This window comes from Lathyrus oleraceus, chromosome 5, assembly GCF_024323335.1.
Source record: "Lathyrus oleraceus cultivar Zhongwan6 chromosome 5, CAAS_Psat_ZW6_1.0, whole genome shotgun sequence".
Lineage (NCBI taxonomy): Eukaryota > Viridiplantae > Streptophyta > Magnoliopsida > Fabales > Fabaceae > Lathyrus > Lathyrus oleraceus.
Window position 1 is genome coordinate 349,395,363 of NC_066583.1, and position 15,902 is coordinate 349,411,264.

Below are 15,902 nucleotides of genomic sequence, written 5' to 3' on the forward strand. Positions count from 1 at the left end.
GTTGAGGAATGGAGTGCGAGGACTAATGTTGGATATATGCGACTTTCAAAATGATGTCTGGCTCTGTCATTCGTTTCGAGGGCAACGCTTCAACTTCACTGCCTTTCAACCTGCAATCAATACTTTGAAAGAAGTGGAAGCATTCTTGACGCAAAATCCAACTGAGCTTGTTACCATCATAATTATATTCACACGTAAACTCTACATCCTGAAACTTATTTAGAATTTCTGCTACACCTTTGGTTGCTTTTGACAGCATAGGCCTAACAAGAACACCAGGAGTAAAATCACACTTCTTTGGAAGTTCCCATACGCCATGCGAAGAGACTGAATTCCAGGAGGCGGTTTAGAATGTTCTTCAGAGTACACTGCAGCATGGCCTAATGCAGCTAATAGAGTTTGCTCGGCGTATCCAATCCGCAATTTCGACTGTAGCAAACGGATTATGCATAGAGGTTCACACTCAAATGCAGCAACAAGAAGTGACTTTATGTGATTCTTTTTCTTCTCTTGACTGTCTTTTCCAGATTCCTTTGCAACGCTTCCTTGCAGCTCTTTAGGTGGGTTGCTCTCCTTAAATGTCAATTCAGCATCAGTAAGTGAACTACAAGCTTGGACTGCAGTAGTTGCTTGATCTGTTGATATTCTATTGGTTTCTTTTAGGCTAGTATTTTCCGACTTAATAACCCCATGAGTTATTGGACGAGGATTAAGGTTCCCACAACATTTTGCAACCAAATTTGAGGCACTATTTCGATGGGAATGAGAAGAATCGGTTAAAGAATTCAGGATGGGAGCCGAACTTGAATGGACTGATGTAGTTGTTGCATACGAGGGACCAACTACAGAAGATTGTGTAGCTGGTTGGCTTAAAAAGTTTTTGAATTTATGCAAATGATCTTGAGTAATTATTGTTCTCCTTGGCAATATAGAAACTTTTCCTCCATCGGATATCAAACTCTTTTTAGACTCTGTCTGCTGAAATATTTTGGGCTTCAAATCTTGATTGCTTCCGGTTGATGCTGTTATGGAACTCTTTTGGAATTGGGATTTGTTTTTTTTTAATAACTGTTTTGGATTAATGAACTTTGGGTTAATTGGTTAATTTTTATGATTGAATGGATTTGGATGTGAAATGGATATGAAATGGATTTTGGTTCCAAATGGATAATGAAAATGGATGTGGATTTTGGGTATAGTTTGAAACAAAAATAGATTTAAAAATAGAGTTGGGTTATTGGATATTTGATTATAAAAATGGATGTGGATTTTTAGGAATAATCCAAGACTAATTTAAATATCAATTTACATAGTAGTAACGAATCAGCAAAAGACAAATTAAAACCAAATTAATCTATAATTCGTTAAAATTACTTCGATACCAACTCTAACATTCATTTGGAAATTAAAATCAATTAGAGTTTGAATCATTAGTAAAATAAACAATTAAGATTAAATTGAAATTTGGAATTAAACTTAATTCGAAATTAAAATCAAATTGAAAATTAAAAAAAGTCAAATAATTAAAATCCATTTTTAAAAAAAAAACACTGTGATCAAGAAGCTAGATAATGACCAATGTCTGTCAATAAACAAAATGGATTTGGGAATGAATGTATGCAAATGAACTTTAGGCCAAGTGCCAAAAAAAATAAAAAATTCAGGACCAAAATCGGGGTATGACAGTTGCCCCTATTTAAGCGTCTTCAACTAGAGAATATGAAGCAGGACACTCTTCATATGATCATAGTGGGAGATGGTTAAATATTAAGAAGACCCGGATTTTGATCCTGAATCCCCATGACATGATGTGATATGATATGATGGGATATAATATGATATGCGTGGATGCATGATTTTTTTTTTAATTTTCTTCCCTGCTGGGGATATGGTGGACTCTTGACAGGGGATGCTACTAGATAGACCAAGTTGTGAGGAATGCTGATGGTCCACAGGAAGACAGACAAGTGGTAAGAAACAAACTCGCTGGGGAAAACAAATCCTGCTGGAGAGTCAAACACACACTGGGGAGTAATCTAAGTGGAATTTGATAAGCAGCCTTCGGAGTACAAGAGATTTAGGGAGTAAGTTCACATATGACTTACCAGACCTGAATAAGGAAGAAAATGCATAACAGGTTCAGACACAACAAAACAGGTTCATTATGACCTGACAATGCTGGGGAATAATCATGGAGAATAACTCTTCAGAACAGGTTCATGTATGACCTGACACCGGAATAAAGTTCAACAACAGGTTCATACATGACCTGAATAGTATTGAACAAATAGAGAAAAAATCTTCAGTGCAGGTTCAAGTATGACCTGACCCCGGAATAAAAGGTTCAACAACAGGTTCATATATGACCTGAATAGGATTGAACAAAGAATCTTCAGAGCAGGTTCAAGTATGACCGGACCCCGGAATAAAAGCTCAACAACAGGTTCATACATGACCTGAATAGGATTGAACAAAGAATCTTCAGAGCAGGTTCAAGTATGACCTGACACCGGAATAAAAGGTTCAACAACAGGTTCATATATGACCTGAATAGGATTGAACAAAGAATCTTCAGAGCAGGTTCAAGTATGACCGGACCCCGGAATAAAAGCTCAATAACAGGTTCATACATGACCTGAATAGTATTGAACAAAAATTGGAAAAACTCTTCAGAGCAGGTTCAAGTATGACCTGACCCCGGAATAGCAACAATTGGACTCTGACCGTAAGCAATGGACTACAACCAGCTTTTAACGGATTTTGCCAATAACAATTGGACTTGAAAATGACCACGAAAACCGGATGTTGGTTTAAGGATACCGAAGAAAAACTGGAATTAGAGGTCCAAGGACCAATGATCAACAACACGACCTAGGTCAATGCACAATGAGCACGAAGTACCTTTCGGCTATGCATGAATTGAATTTTTGATGTATGAATGATCATGATTATGCTGACACTTGGCAGACTGGGTGTTTGTAGGGACAGAGATTCTGATTCCTCAACACCAATAACTCATACTCGTACAATTAACAGGCGCATCCAGAGGAGAAACTATCATGATTGACAGTTATAAATAACCAAAGGTCCATCCTTCTAGAGGATTAATAAGTTGTACTCCATGGGGACTTTTGTTGGTGATCCAGGAATATTTATGCAACCTCGAGGTTTTTGGGGGAACAAATAATTTTCCTTCAATTTTCACATGTATCAAAGTAAATTTGTTTTAAGTTTCAAATTCTTTTTCCAAGTTTCAAAACTTCATTATTGACAAATAAATGACATTTTGCATAACAAAGAAAAGCGTAGATGAACACAAATCAACAATGATTGGGAAAACTTGTATTTTATTCAAGAATGGTAGCACACCAATGGCGTAGCTCCATAGAGTGCTACATTTTTTGAAAATGGCAATAAGGAAAGGTTTATATTGAATTCAGTGACCACTAACATCCTTAATAGATATGATTCCCCAAAAACCTTGCTCCTAAGGGGAGCGACTGGATTAATCTTCCACCTCAAATTCTTCGGTGTAAATCAGTAACAACTGATGCAGTTTATGCCTTTATGCCCCTAACTTTTGCCTGGATCGCCCTTTCGGGTTTTCAATCCACCGGGACGCTCCTTTTTTTGCCTAAGTCGCCTTTTCAGGTTTTCAACTTAGCGAGTTTTTTTATTAGGCATAGTATTTTTTAACTGCATCAGAGTTCACGGGGTGTGAGAGTTCTTCATCATCCATAGTTGTGAGAATCAAGGCACCTCCGGAGAAAACTTTCTTTACAACATATGGGCCTTCATAATTGGGAGTCCACTTCCCACATGAGTCTTTGTGTATTGGCAAGATCTTCTTAAGCACGAGGTCTCCTTCTCTGAATTCCCGAACACGTACTTTCTTGTCAAAAGCCCTTTTAAGCCGTTTCTGGTATAATTGTCCATGGCACAAAGAAGTCAATCGCTTCTCATCTATGAGGTTCAACTGATCAAATCTATTTTGAATCCACTCAGCCTCTTCTAGCTTGGTCTCCATCAAGATTCTCATTGAAGGTATCTCTACTTCAATTGGGAGAACTGCTTCCATCCCATATACCAAAGAGAATGGGGTTGCCCCTGTTGAAGTGCGGACGGAAGTCCGATATCCATGCAATGCGAAGGGTAGCATTTCGTGCCAATCCTTATAGGTTTTTACCATTTTCTGCAGGATCTTCTTGATGTTTTTGTTAGCGGCTTCAACAGCGCCATTCATCTTTGGACGATATGGTGAAGAGTTATGGTGCTCAATCTTGAAGCTCTCGCATAATTCCTTCATGGTCTTATTGTTCAGATTCGTCCCATTATCTGTGATGATCCGGCTTGGAATTCCATAACGGCAAATGATCTCTTTCTTGAGAAACCGTGCAACCACTTGTTTTGTCACATTAGCATAAGAGGCGGCTTCTACCCATTTGGTAAAGTAATCAATGGCAACCAGGATGAATCGGTGACCATTGGAAGCTTTAGGCTCGATGGCGCCAATCATGTCGATGCCCCACATTGAGAAAGGCCAAGGTAACGTCAAAACATTTAGCAGGGTCGGAGGCACGTGTACCTTGTCGGCATAGATTTGGCATTTATGACATTTTCTAGCATAATTGAAACAGTCGGATTCCATGGTCAACCAGTAATAACCAGCTCTCAAAATCTTCTTGGCCATGGCATGCCCATTGGCATGAGTTCCAAAGGATCCTTCATGAATCTCCTTGATCAACAGGTCTGCTTCACGTCCATCCACGCATCTGAGCAGAATCATGTCGTGATTTCTCTTGTACAACACACCATTGCTTAAGAAGAATTTAGATGCTAACTTCCTCAATGTTTTCTTGTCAAGGGTTGTGGCATCTGTTGGATATTCTTGATTTTGCAAAAAGCACTTGATGTCGTGAAACCAGGGTTTACCATCGGCTTCCTCTTCAACTGACTGGCAGTAGGCAGGCTCAACTTTCCGCTCGATTTGAATGAGAGGTGCTTCATTATGGAATCTGACCTGGTACATTGAAGCCAACATAGCCAAAGCATCAGCAATTTGATTCTCAGTTCTCGGGATATGACGGAAAGTGATTTCGTCAAAGTATTTTATTAATTCCATGACATAGGCACGATATGGGATCAACTTGGTATCACGGGTTTCCCATTCGCCCTTAACTTGGTATATCACCAAGGCTGAATCTCCACATACTTCAAGGATTTTGATTCGGAGATCAATGGCTGCTTCAATGCCTAGGATGCACGCCTCATATTCTGCTATATTGTTCGTGCAATCAAAACACAACCTTGCTGTGAAGGGAGTGTATCCACCATTTGGATTCAACAGGACAGCTCCTACGCCATGCCCCATGTAGTTGGAGGAACCATCAAACATGAGCTTCCATCGAGATCCGGGTTCAGGTCCTTCATCAAGTCCTGGGATTTCACAGTCTTTCACTACCATAATGTCTTCATCTGGGAAGTCAAACTTCAACGGCTGGTAATCTTCAACGGGCTGATTTGCCAAGTAATCAGATAACACACTTCCTTTTATGGCTTTCTGAGACACATATTGGATGTCATACTCAGATAGTAACATCTGCCAACGGGCAAGTCTTCCAGTCAAAGCAGGCTTTTCAAAAATATACTTTATTGGATCCATTTTGGAGATCAACAAAGTAGTGTGGCAAATCATGTATTGTCTCAGACGACGAGCGGCCCATGCTAAAGCGCAACAAGTTTTCTCCAAGAGTGAGTATCGGGTTTCACAATCGGTAAATCTCTTACTTAGATAGTAGATAGCATGTTCCTTTCGACCGGTTTCGTCATGTTGTCCCAACACACATCCCATTGACTTTTCAAGCACGGTTAAGTACATAAAGAGTGGTCTCCCCTGAACAGGTGGAATTAGAATAGGAGGCTCTTGCAGGTATTGTCCGATTTTCTCAAAAGCCATTTGGCAGTCAGAATTCCATTCAACTGCTTGATCTTTTCGAAGCAATTTGAATATAGGCTCACATGTGGCCGTCATATGTGAGATAAACCTTGAGATATAATTCAAACGTCCCAGGAAGCCTCTAACCTCTCGCTCGGTACGTGGAGCAGGCATCTCTTGTATAGCTCGGACTTTGTCAGGATCTACCTCAATTCCTCGTTGGCTAACAATGAAACCAAGCAACTTTCCGGATCGGACACCGAAGGTGCATTTAGCAGGATTTAGTCGTAGTCGAAATTTCCGAAGACGCTCAAACAGCTTCTGCAAGTGGTCCATATGATCCTCTTCACTTTGAGATTTTGCAATCATATCATCCACATAGACCTCAATTTCCTTATGCATCATATCATGGAAAAGAGTGACCATAGCTCTTTGGTAAGTTGCCCCAGCATTTTTGAGACCGAATGGCATTACCTTGTAGCAAAATGTTCCCCAAGGGGTGATGAATGTGGTCTTTTCCATGTCCTCTGGATCCATCTTAATTTGATTGTAACCCGAGAATCCGTCCATAAAGGAGAAGACTGCGAACTTAGCAGTGTTGTCTACCAGAGTGTCAATATGTGGCAGGGGGAAATCGTCCTTTGGACTAGCTTTGTTTAGATCCCTATAATCAACACACATCCTGACCTTTCCATCCTTTTTGGGTACTGGCACAATGTTGGCTACCCATTGAGGGTACTTTGCAACTGCTAGAAAACCGGCATCAAATTGACGTTTCACCTCGTCACAAATCTTTAGAGCCATGCCGGGTCTTGCTCTTCGGAGCTTCTGCTTCACTGGCGGACAATCTGGCTGTAGTGGTAGCTTGTGGACAACAATGTCAGTATCTAAACCTGGCATATCCTGATACGACCAAGCAAATACATCTACATATTCATGTAGCAACTTGATCAATCTTTCCTTGATGCTTGCCTCAAGTGTAGTCCCAACTTTGACCTCTTTCTTGTCTTCCTCGGTGCCAAGGTTGATTGTTTCCACTGGTTCCTGATGTGGCTGAAGGGCCTTTGACTCGTGCTCGAGCATCCTTTCCAGTTCTTCAGGGAAGTCACAATCTTCTTCACTCTCCTCTTCCGCTTGGTAGATGGGGAGTTCAAAATTATAGGAAGTAGCGGGGTCATCGAATTCAACTGGTTTATTGATTATTCTGCATGTTTTTTAATGATGGTTTTTTAGAAAAATGGAAATAAAATGCAAAAGAAGTAAAAAAATATTTTTGTAGTTTTTTGAAAGGATTGCCATTTTAAGAAAAACAACAGATAAATGAACGACAAGAATTTGAACAAAATGCTCTTTATTTGTCATAATGATTTTTCGAAATTCAAAAGGGGCCCTACAAATGATCCATTAGCCTTGGGCAGAGCTAAGGATTTTCAAAAACACACAAAGGAAAACAATAATTACTTTGACACAGGAAAAACTTCTGGAATCTCAACCGCTTCCCAGTTTGTCAAGGCGGCTTCACACCGGTATATCAGATTCGATGTTTCCCCATCTTCAATGTCATCTTCCACTGCACCAACTTGTTCTCCATGAATAAATCCTTTACTCAGGAAAACTTCTTGAATGCTCCGCACACGGTCCTTTGCAGGGACCAGGGCTCCTCCATTAGCAGAAGGCTTGTACCCCAAACCAAAACGGTCATTCTTTTCATTGACGTTGATAACTTGCCCCCAACCTGCAGGGCCTCCACTTTCAACTGCTGATTTTGCGCTCTTCAAAGAGGCGAATGACAAACTAGCTTTCTCAACAGGATCCTTAACCTCTTCAAGTGTAGCATTGGATATTTCAAGGGCTTGAAAAGAGGTTTCTAAGGCATCCTCATCAGCCTCAATATAACGGAAAGAGGAGAGTTGACTGATGATAAAGTCCTCTTCACCTGAGACAATAACGAGCTTGTTATCGACAACGAACTTCATCTTTTGATGCAAAGTAGAAGTTACTGCCCCAGCAACATGTATCCATGGGCGTCCCAAAAGGCAGCTATAAGCTGGATTTATGTCCATGACTTGGAAATTGATGGGGAATACATGTGGTCCAATTTGTATCGGCAACTCTACCTCCCCCACTAGTGTCCTCCGTGAACCATCAAAAGCTTTCACCACAAGCGCACTAGGTTTCAACTCCGAACCTTGGTAAGACAGTTTAGCAAGTGCCCTCTTTGGTAGAACATTTAGGGATGATCCAGTGTCAACTAAAACTCTGGCCAAAGCATCTTCTTGGCACTTTATGGATACATGCAAAGCACGGTTGTGATTCTTCCCCTCTTTGGGCAACTCTTCATTACTGAAACTTAGAGTGTTGCAGGCTGTGATATTGGCGACCACTCCATCGAATTGGCCAACCGTTATATCCTGGGTAACATGAGCCTGAGAAAGCACTTTTAGTAGAGCCTCCCTATGAGCTTCGGAATTCAGAAGCAAGGACAAGATAGATATCTTTGATGGTGTTTGATGTAATTGATCAACTATCTTGTAGTCAGATTTCTTTATTATCCTTAGGAACTCACTTGCTTCATCTGTTTGCACAGCCGACTGTGCCCCTCCCTGTTCTGGGGTAGGATTTACATTTGCAGCTCCCCTTGTTGGCTCTTGAGGGTTGACATTAACATTGGGAGTATAAATCCGACCACTACGGGTCATCCTGCTTGTTCCTGCGATATTGGTGATGTCGGTGTCAACATTCTCCAAAACTTCCTTACTTTCAGCAATTTTGGGTTTTCCATCTACCAACCCATCCACCACTGTTATGTCGTACTTCCAGGGTACCGCCTTGGTGCTCTTAAAAGGAAATGGGGTAGGCATACAAACTACCACGAGTGACGGATGAACAATGTCTCTCCTGTGATAAGTCACCTCAAATGGTTCTGGTATGTTAAAGACAGGTTCAATGACCGAAATTTCCTCATTAATTGTTGGACCAGAAATTTGCAAAACGCCTTGATCCATCAAGTTCTGAATATCCTTTTGTACTACTTTACATCCCTTCGGCTGAATGGCACATTCTCCACAGCTATCGTGACAGGTATCAATCAATCTAGCCCTCACCAATCCTGCATGAAACACTAGCAACGGAGTTTTAACATCCTCCACATTCTTGATTACACACACATCAGAAGCATCTTCGACGGCATTGACATCACCATGTGCTGGCAAAGGGTTGTTCTTGACATTGGGTCCGACGTCTCGAAAGGACAGAATCTTCTTTTCAACCAGGTCTCGCACAATATGCTTTAAAGCATAACATCCTTCTAAATCATGTCCAGGGGCACCCCCATGGAAAGGACAATGAGCATCTGGATTGTACCATGGCGGTAAAGGATTTGGTGGAGGACCCAAAGATCTGGGCGTCACTAACCCTTTTTGTAGCAATGACGGGTACAATTCAGTGTATGTCATAGGGATTGAAGCAAACGGAACTCTACTTCTTGGCACCCTATTTTGATTTTGAGGATTTTGCGGACGAGGAGCCTGTGCCCTCGGCTGTTGATAAGCAGGTGGCGCGGGCGCTTGCTGATATATCGGCGCTTGTTGAGCAGGAACAGGTTGATAAACTGAAGCTTGTGGTTGGTTAAAATTTGGTGTGACAGCTGCCACATACGGTTGTTGGACATATTGTACTGGATAAATTGGTTGTTGTTGAGAAAATTGGTGTTGTTGAGTAAATTGGTGTTGTTTCTTCCATGACTGACTCCTTCTTTGGCTGGTTGACACTGCATTCGTATCCCCCTCCTTCTTTCTTTGAAATCCTCCAGGAAACTTTTTGGCATTACTACCAGATGTTTCAGAGGTAGTCGTCATCTTTCCATTCTTTAATCCAAGTTCGACCTTTATGCCTACAGCGACCAGGTCAGAGAAACTTGCAGATATGCTACTTACCATTCTTTCATAGAACACAGGTTTAACTGTATCCATGAACCAATCCGCTAATTCCTTCTCAGCCAGAGGTGGTTCGACTTGCGAGGCCACTTCCCTCCATCGTTGCGCATACTCCTTAAAAGACTCCTTGTCTTTCTGGGACATGCTGAGCAGTTGTCTCCTATCTGGGGCCATATCCATGTTATACTTGTAGTGTTGGATGAAGGCATCAGATAAATCCTGGAAGCAACGAATCCTACTCTGATCCAGGCTTAGGTACCACTTAGAGGGAGCACCCCTCAGGCTATCCTGGAAGCAATGTATCATGAGCTTGTCGTCCTCTACATGCGCAGCCATTTTTCGATAGTACATAATGAGGTGACTCTTAGGACACGAGTGGCCCTCATACTTATCGAAATCTGGGGTCTTGAACTTCGCAGGAATCACAAGACCTGATACCAAGCACATCTCCTTAGCTGTAGCACCAAAAACTTGGTCGCCCTCCATAGCCCTCAATCTCTTCTCAAGCAGCTGGTAATTCTCCTTCATCCCCCTTAGGTCCTCCTGCCTTTCCTCATCTTCATCTGAAAAGTCTGGAGCATGTTGTTGATCCTCAAAGTAAGGTTGCACATGTGCCCGGACGAGAGGAGGTGCGAATGTGTGAACCACTGGATGGTTTTCATTGATGGTCGGTAGAGGAGCTGTCTGCTGAGCAGGTGGTGCAAAACCAGGGGCGCCTTCAACTGTAGGCGTGAAACCAGGAGGTAGACCATAGGTTGGCCAGGTTGTTGGTACCGCCCTCGCAGGTTGGGGTTCAATCGATGGACCTACGATTTCAGAAACAACCGTTGTTTGGGTATCTAGCTTTGCCCTGATGACCTGTAATATCTCCATGACCTGCCCCATGTTTCCACGCAGGTCCTCAAGCTCTGAGCTCACTCGCTCCAATTCATGCTCTTGATCCGCCATTCTTTGACGAGCTCTGGCACGAGTATTATACTGGTGTTGAAAATTCAGCGTGAAACTGGAGGAAGAAAGGACAGAATGAGACTCTATTTTGAAAAATGCATGAATGTATGTATGAATGCATTTCATTTGCAAAACTCTTGGTTAGTTTCAATCATTCATTTCAAAAACATCACAACACTTGTTTGCAAATATTTAAAATAATAAGGAAATGAAACACAATAAAATGAATCTCAAAAGCAATTTTTTGTTAATCTCATATTCAAGTTCAAATACAAACAACGTGCTCATGGTTTATGGGCTTTCCGAACCGTAGCAAGGTCGGTAGTTAACCCTTCTAACATTGCCTTACAAAACTTAATGAAATTAAAGACTTGATGCGGTGTGTTCTCTGGACACATGCACCAATCAGCTTCTTGCAGCTTCTCAGGTAGCTCACGCATGATGGAACTCGCGAACCCGGACAGCTTCAGAAATTTGCCCTTCCACTCAGTGTAGAGCCCCTGGAGATCTTGGATAATGCGCACGTCTTCAGCCTTTGTCACCTCTATGTCCCTATAGAGGTTTCTCCAATATCTGCATTCATTCAGCAACACCATATAGGCAGCATTCTGATCCCCACCTTCAAGTGCCTGGATTCTAGCATCGGCTCGATCCAAATGATGTTTCAATCGTGTGCACACTCTCTCTGACTCTTCGGTCTTCAGCTTCTCACGTTCCAGAGCATCCTTGTACTTCTGAATTGTATTCTCCAATTCACGAGTACGAATCTCAGAAATTAACCGTGCTTCTCTTTTCATCTCAAGGGTCAGCTCCAGAGTCTTGTTGAGTTTTTGAATCCGGAGTAAAGCTCTATCCAACTCCTCTTCCTTTGATTTGAACACATATTTAGTGCTATAGAGTGCTTGTCCAAACTTTTCTCTCCTCGCTTCAGACTCTCTAGCTCTTTTGTTGGAGACTTCAAGCTCTTTGTCCTTCTTTTGTTGATCGTCTTTCAAGTTCCCATTCTCTACCGAGACTCGGCCAAGCCTGATTCTCAAGTCATCATTTTCCGACTCCAACTCCTTGATACGGGCATTGAGCTTCTCTACATCTTCAGGTAATATGGGCTCTGGATCAGGAATCACTGGATAGATAGAAGGATCAAATGGATAAGGGAGTTTAATCATCTGAACCCTCTCTCTAACCCAACAAGTGTAAGGCTCTTGGGCAATGACATTTCTCCTACCCAACTCCTTACCTTTTCTGATAACTGCTTGCCAAGACCTTTTGACCTTTCTCACCATGGGATGATCTGCTTCAACACTATGTAAGATGAAAGGCTCTAGAGCTTCAACTTTTGGAGGGCCATTCATAGGGTATCCATGCTGCCTCAGAGATAACATGGGGTTATAGTTAATGCAACCCTTGGTTCCTATCAACGGCATATTGGGGAAGTCTCCAATGCTGACAATCACATTCTCGGTTTCCCAATCCCTGATGTACCACTTGACATGGCTGGAGGTGAGGGAAGCCAACTTCTGGAAAGGCTTGAGTTCCTTGGAGACAAAAGGACCTTCTTCAGGCATATGGGATCTGAACCAAGCATTCAACAACTGTGCACAACACAAGATGATTCCTCCCTTCTTCTCATGACGATCATGAAGAGTGTAGTAGATATCTGCCAAGAGGAACGGTACAGGATTACCAGAGAAGAAAATTCTCACTGCCAGGTGGTCCACAAAATGGTCAATATTTGGGAAGAGGACTATCCCATATACCAACACGGCTAACACAGCATAAAAGGCTTCCCAATTCCCTTCTTTTTCCATCTTCTTGGCCTGATCTTCCAAGAACTTCCTAGAGAAACCACTGAAAGGTCCTTTCACATCCCAATTATTCACTACTTCGGAAACTTTCAGACCCAACGCTGAAGCTATTCTCTTGGGAGGGATATCTTCATCGAGCTTAGGAAATGGGTTATGGTCCTTCAAGTTCCGGCCTATGATCCTCTCAACTTCCTCCAAGGTAGGAGCCAACTGGAAGTCAGAAAACGTGAAACAACGGAGAGGTGGATCATAGAACTGAGCAATAGTCACTGCGGTCATCATGTCCATCTTCTCATTTAGGATGTCCAGAATTCTTCCATAGTTTCGTACGAAGCTGTTGAGTTTGAGGGGTGTTACTTTGGCACTCAACTTCTGTAGGCTGGTAAGGTCCACGTTCTTGTATTTGAACTGAAAAGTGCCTCTTCTTTCAGGATTCATCTTGCTAACAAGTCTTGGATTCCTGAAATAATGCGAAACAACTAAGAGTTTTGCTTTTTTATGCATATGCAATGAATGAATGGATGCAATGCCTTTTTTGTTTTTTTTTCTTTGGATAGGTTCAAAGGCCCGAGGTATGGATAAATTTGATTGCTTTTCCAAAACGGGGTTCTCACCGGGTATGATCTAGGGCTTTGTTACAAAGGATCCCCAGAGTCATTGATTCACAAGAATGTTTGACGCTTACGGGAAATACTTCCCGGTCGTCAACTCCATCAAGGGAATCTATTCTGGGTGAGGTTCTCGTACCGACCCTTACGAAGTATTCACTTCGGGAGTCCGTACTACGCAACCATCGACTGGGTTCTAGACAGGGTACTCAGAGTCATGGATTCAAAAGACTGTTTGACGCTTACGGAAAATACTTTCCGGTCATCAACTCCAACTAGGGAATCTATTCTGAGCGAGGTTCTCGTATCGATCCTTACGAAGTATTCACCTCGGGAATCCATACTACGTAACCATCATTTCTAGTTGGCCAAAGGTTCAATGTTCTAAAAGGTCCTTAGAGTCATGGACCCCTTTGAAACATCGGCGCTTACGAGGTATACACCTCGGGCGGCAACATTTGCAAAAGGATCTACTCTAAGTGAGGTTCTCGTACCGACCCTTACGAAGTATTCACCTCGGGAGTCCATACTACTCAACCATCGTTCTATCTTATGTTTTTTCACTCTAGACTCGGGTGTAGAGTCTTTCCCACATGGTTTGCAATCAAATATCAATACCCAACACATTGGAACCAATATACAACAAATATACCAATATAATAATAAAGATAATAGAAAGCAATAAATAAGGAAAAGCCACACAATTAAACAAACAAAGGCACACAGACGTCCTAACTAGGCTTGACTCGCTTAAGGATTTGTCTTCCCCAGCAGAGTTGCCATCTGTCGCACCTCGAAAAATGGGGATACGACTAAAAAGCGAAGCGCGATCGCACGCTCGCAATGATGGACTGAACAGAGTCGCCACCGAACTTTATTTATTCCTAAAAAGGAAAGGGGAAATATCGATAAAACCCAAGACAAAAAGAAAGGATAAGATATGGTCATCGCAACCAATATCAGGGTTCGGGAGTCGATTACGCGAGGGGAAGGTATTAGCACCCCTCACGTCCGTTGTACTCAACGGGAACCATTAGGTCAGTTGTGTGCGTTAATGTTAGTTTGAAATGTTAGGCTTTTCAAGTTATTAGGTGGGAAAGGAAGAATAGAAGAAAGAAGAAATGTTTTTGGATTTTTTTAACGAAGGACTAAACCTAAGTTTTTTATTAGTGGGCCTGACAAGATTTAAAAATTCTGCTCCTACGTATCTCAAAAGAGAAATCAAGGCTTACGTAGTTCTGGGTAGAAAAATGTTTGTTTGTTGGTCGATTTTAGCGAAAGCTATATTGTATTAATCGACGAAAACATTGTTTTACCCAAAACAGATGAGGAGTGGACGCGTACCACACATCAAACGGATTTATAAATCTACATTCGGAAAAGCGTCATTTATCTCTACTCAACAATCGTGGCCGAAACATTGTTTTATATCACTTAAGACAAGATACCTTTCGTTTATGAAAAAGGTTTTCGATTACTCGCACGGCGGCGAGAAAAGAGTTTGATTGGTTGGATGTATTTTGAGTGATGGCGAGAACTTGGATGAGCGAGATATACATCTCGAATCCTAGCCTCAGGAGTGCATGGTATACACCATGTTCCATTTCCATCTTTATTGAAAAGGTCTTGAATATGAATTAAGCATTTTGGAATTTGATTGAGAAAGGGTTTGAAGAAACCGCATTGACAATTTTAGACGGTGGCGAGAGTTAAGATTGGCGAGATATACATCTCGAATCTTAACCTCAGGAGTGCATGGTATACACCATGTTCCATTTCCACCTTTATTGAGAAAATGTTAGATAAGAATTAGGTATTTTGAGTTTTGTTGTGAAAATGACTTGACCTAGATCAAGTATTGATGGACGTTTAAGAGAAATTTGGATAAGTGTTTGAGAGAAAACAAAGTGGATAAATTTGGATGATGGCGAGAGCTAAGATTGGCGAGATATACATCTCGAATCCTAGTCTCGGGAGTGCGTGGTATACACCACGTTCCATTTCCATCTTTATTGAAAAAGTCTTGAATATGAATTAATATTTTTTGAGTTTTTATTAGAAAAAATGGCTTGACGTTGGATCAAGCATTTGATGAAGTTTGAGAGAAATGGAATAGAAGGGAGGAATGAGTTGGTTTGTTTATTGAGAAAATACTCGACGTTGGATCGAGTCATATTTTTTGCATTTTTGAAATTGTTGATTTTATTCTTGTGTTAGTAGCTAACTAAACAACCAAACAATAAAGAAATAAAATAGTACAAGATTATTACACATCGGGGGAGTGGGGTACATTTTGTCAAATGGGGGTTAAAAATAATGAAATAATTAAATCGGGCCCAAACAACAAATAATGCAAAAGTATGAGTGTAAGTGCAAGAGAACCGGCTCATTGTAAGAAAGCCCAAGAGTAAGCTATGTGAGGTTGATGGCGATGCTTAAAAAGCAATCGACTTACAAGGGTGTGAAAATGGGCTCGATATTAAATCGAGAAAAGTATGATTTTTATAGTTTTCAAATGGTTTCGAACACATGATGCAATTAAAAGAAAAACAAATCTATATTATTAAACAATAATAAAAAAACTATGAGTAATAAAGCATAAATATAAGAGAAAATGTTAAAAGAAAAAAAAACTACACATAGGGGAATTGAACCCATTACACTAAAGACC

At 41.3% G+C, this 15,902-nt stretch overlaps 1 protein-coding gene across 1 annotated transcript; it reads right to left on the reverse strand.

Annotated features, from left to right (window-relative positions):
* Positions 1-22: 22 nt before the first annotated feature.
* On the reverse strand, positions 23-12,383 carry LOC127080615 (uncharacterized). The gene is made up of 10 exons (XM_051020929.1): positions 11,255-12,383; positions 8,241-9,044; positions 7,822-8,060; positions 5,386-6,880; positions 4,666-5,310; positions 4,200-4,563; positions 3,689-4,091; positions 2,106-2,110; positions 314-868; positions 23-263 (listed from the first exon to the last, which is right to left on the reverse strand). The coding sequence occupies exons 1-10, from the start codon at positions 12,381-12,383 to the stop codon at positions 23-25; spliced, it is 5,880 nt and encodes a 1,959-aa protein (XP_050876886.1).
* Between the last annotated feature and the right edge of the window lie 3,519 nt (positions 12,384-15,902).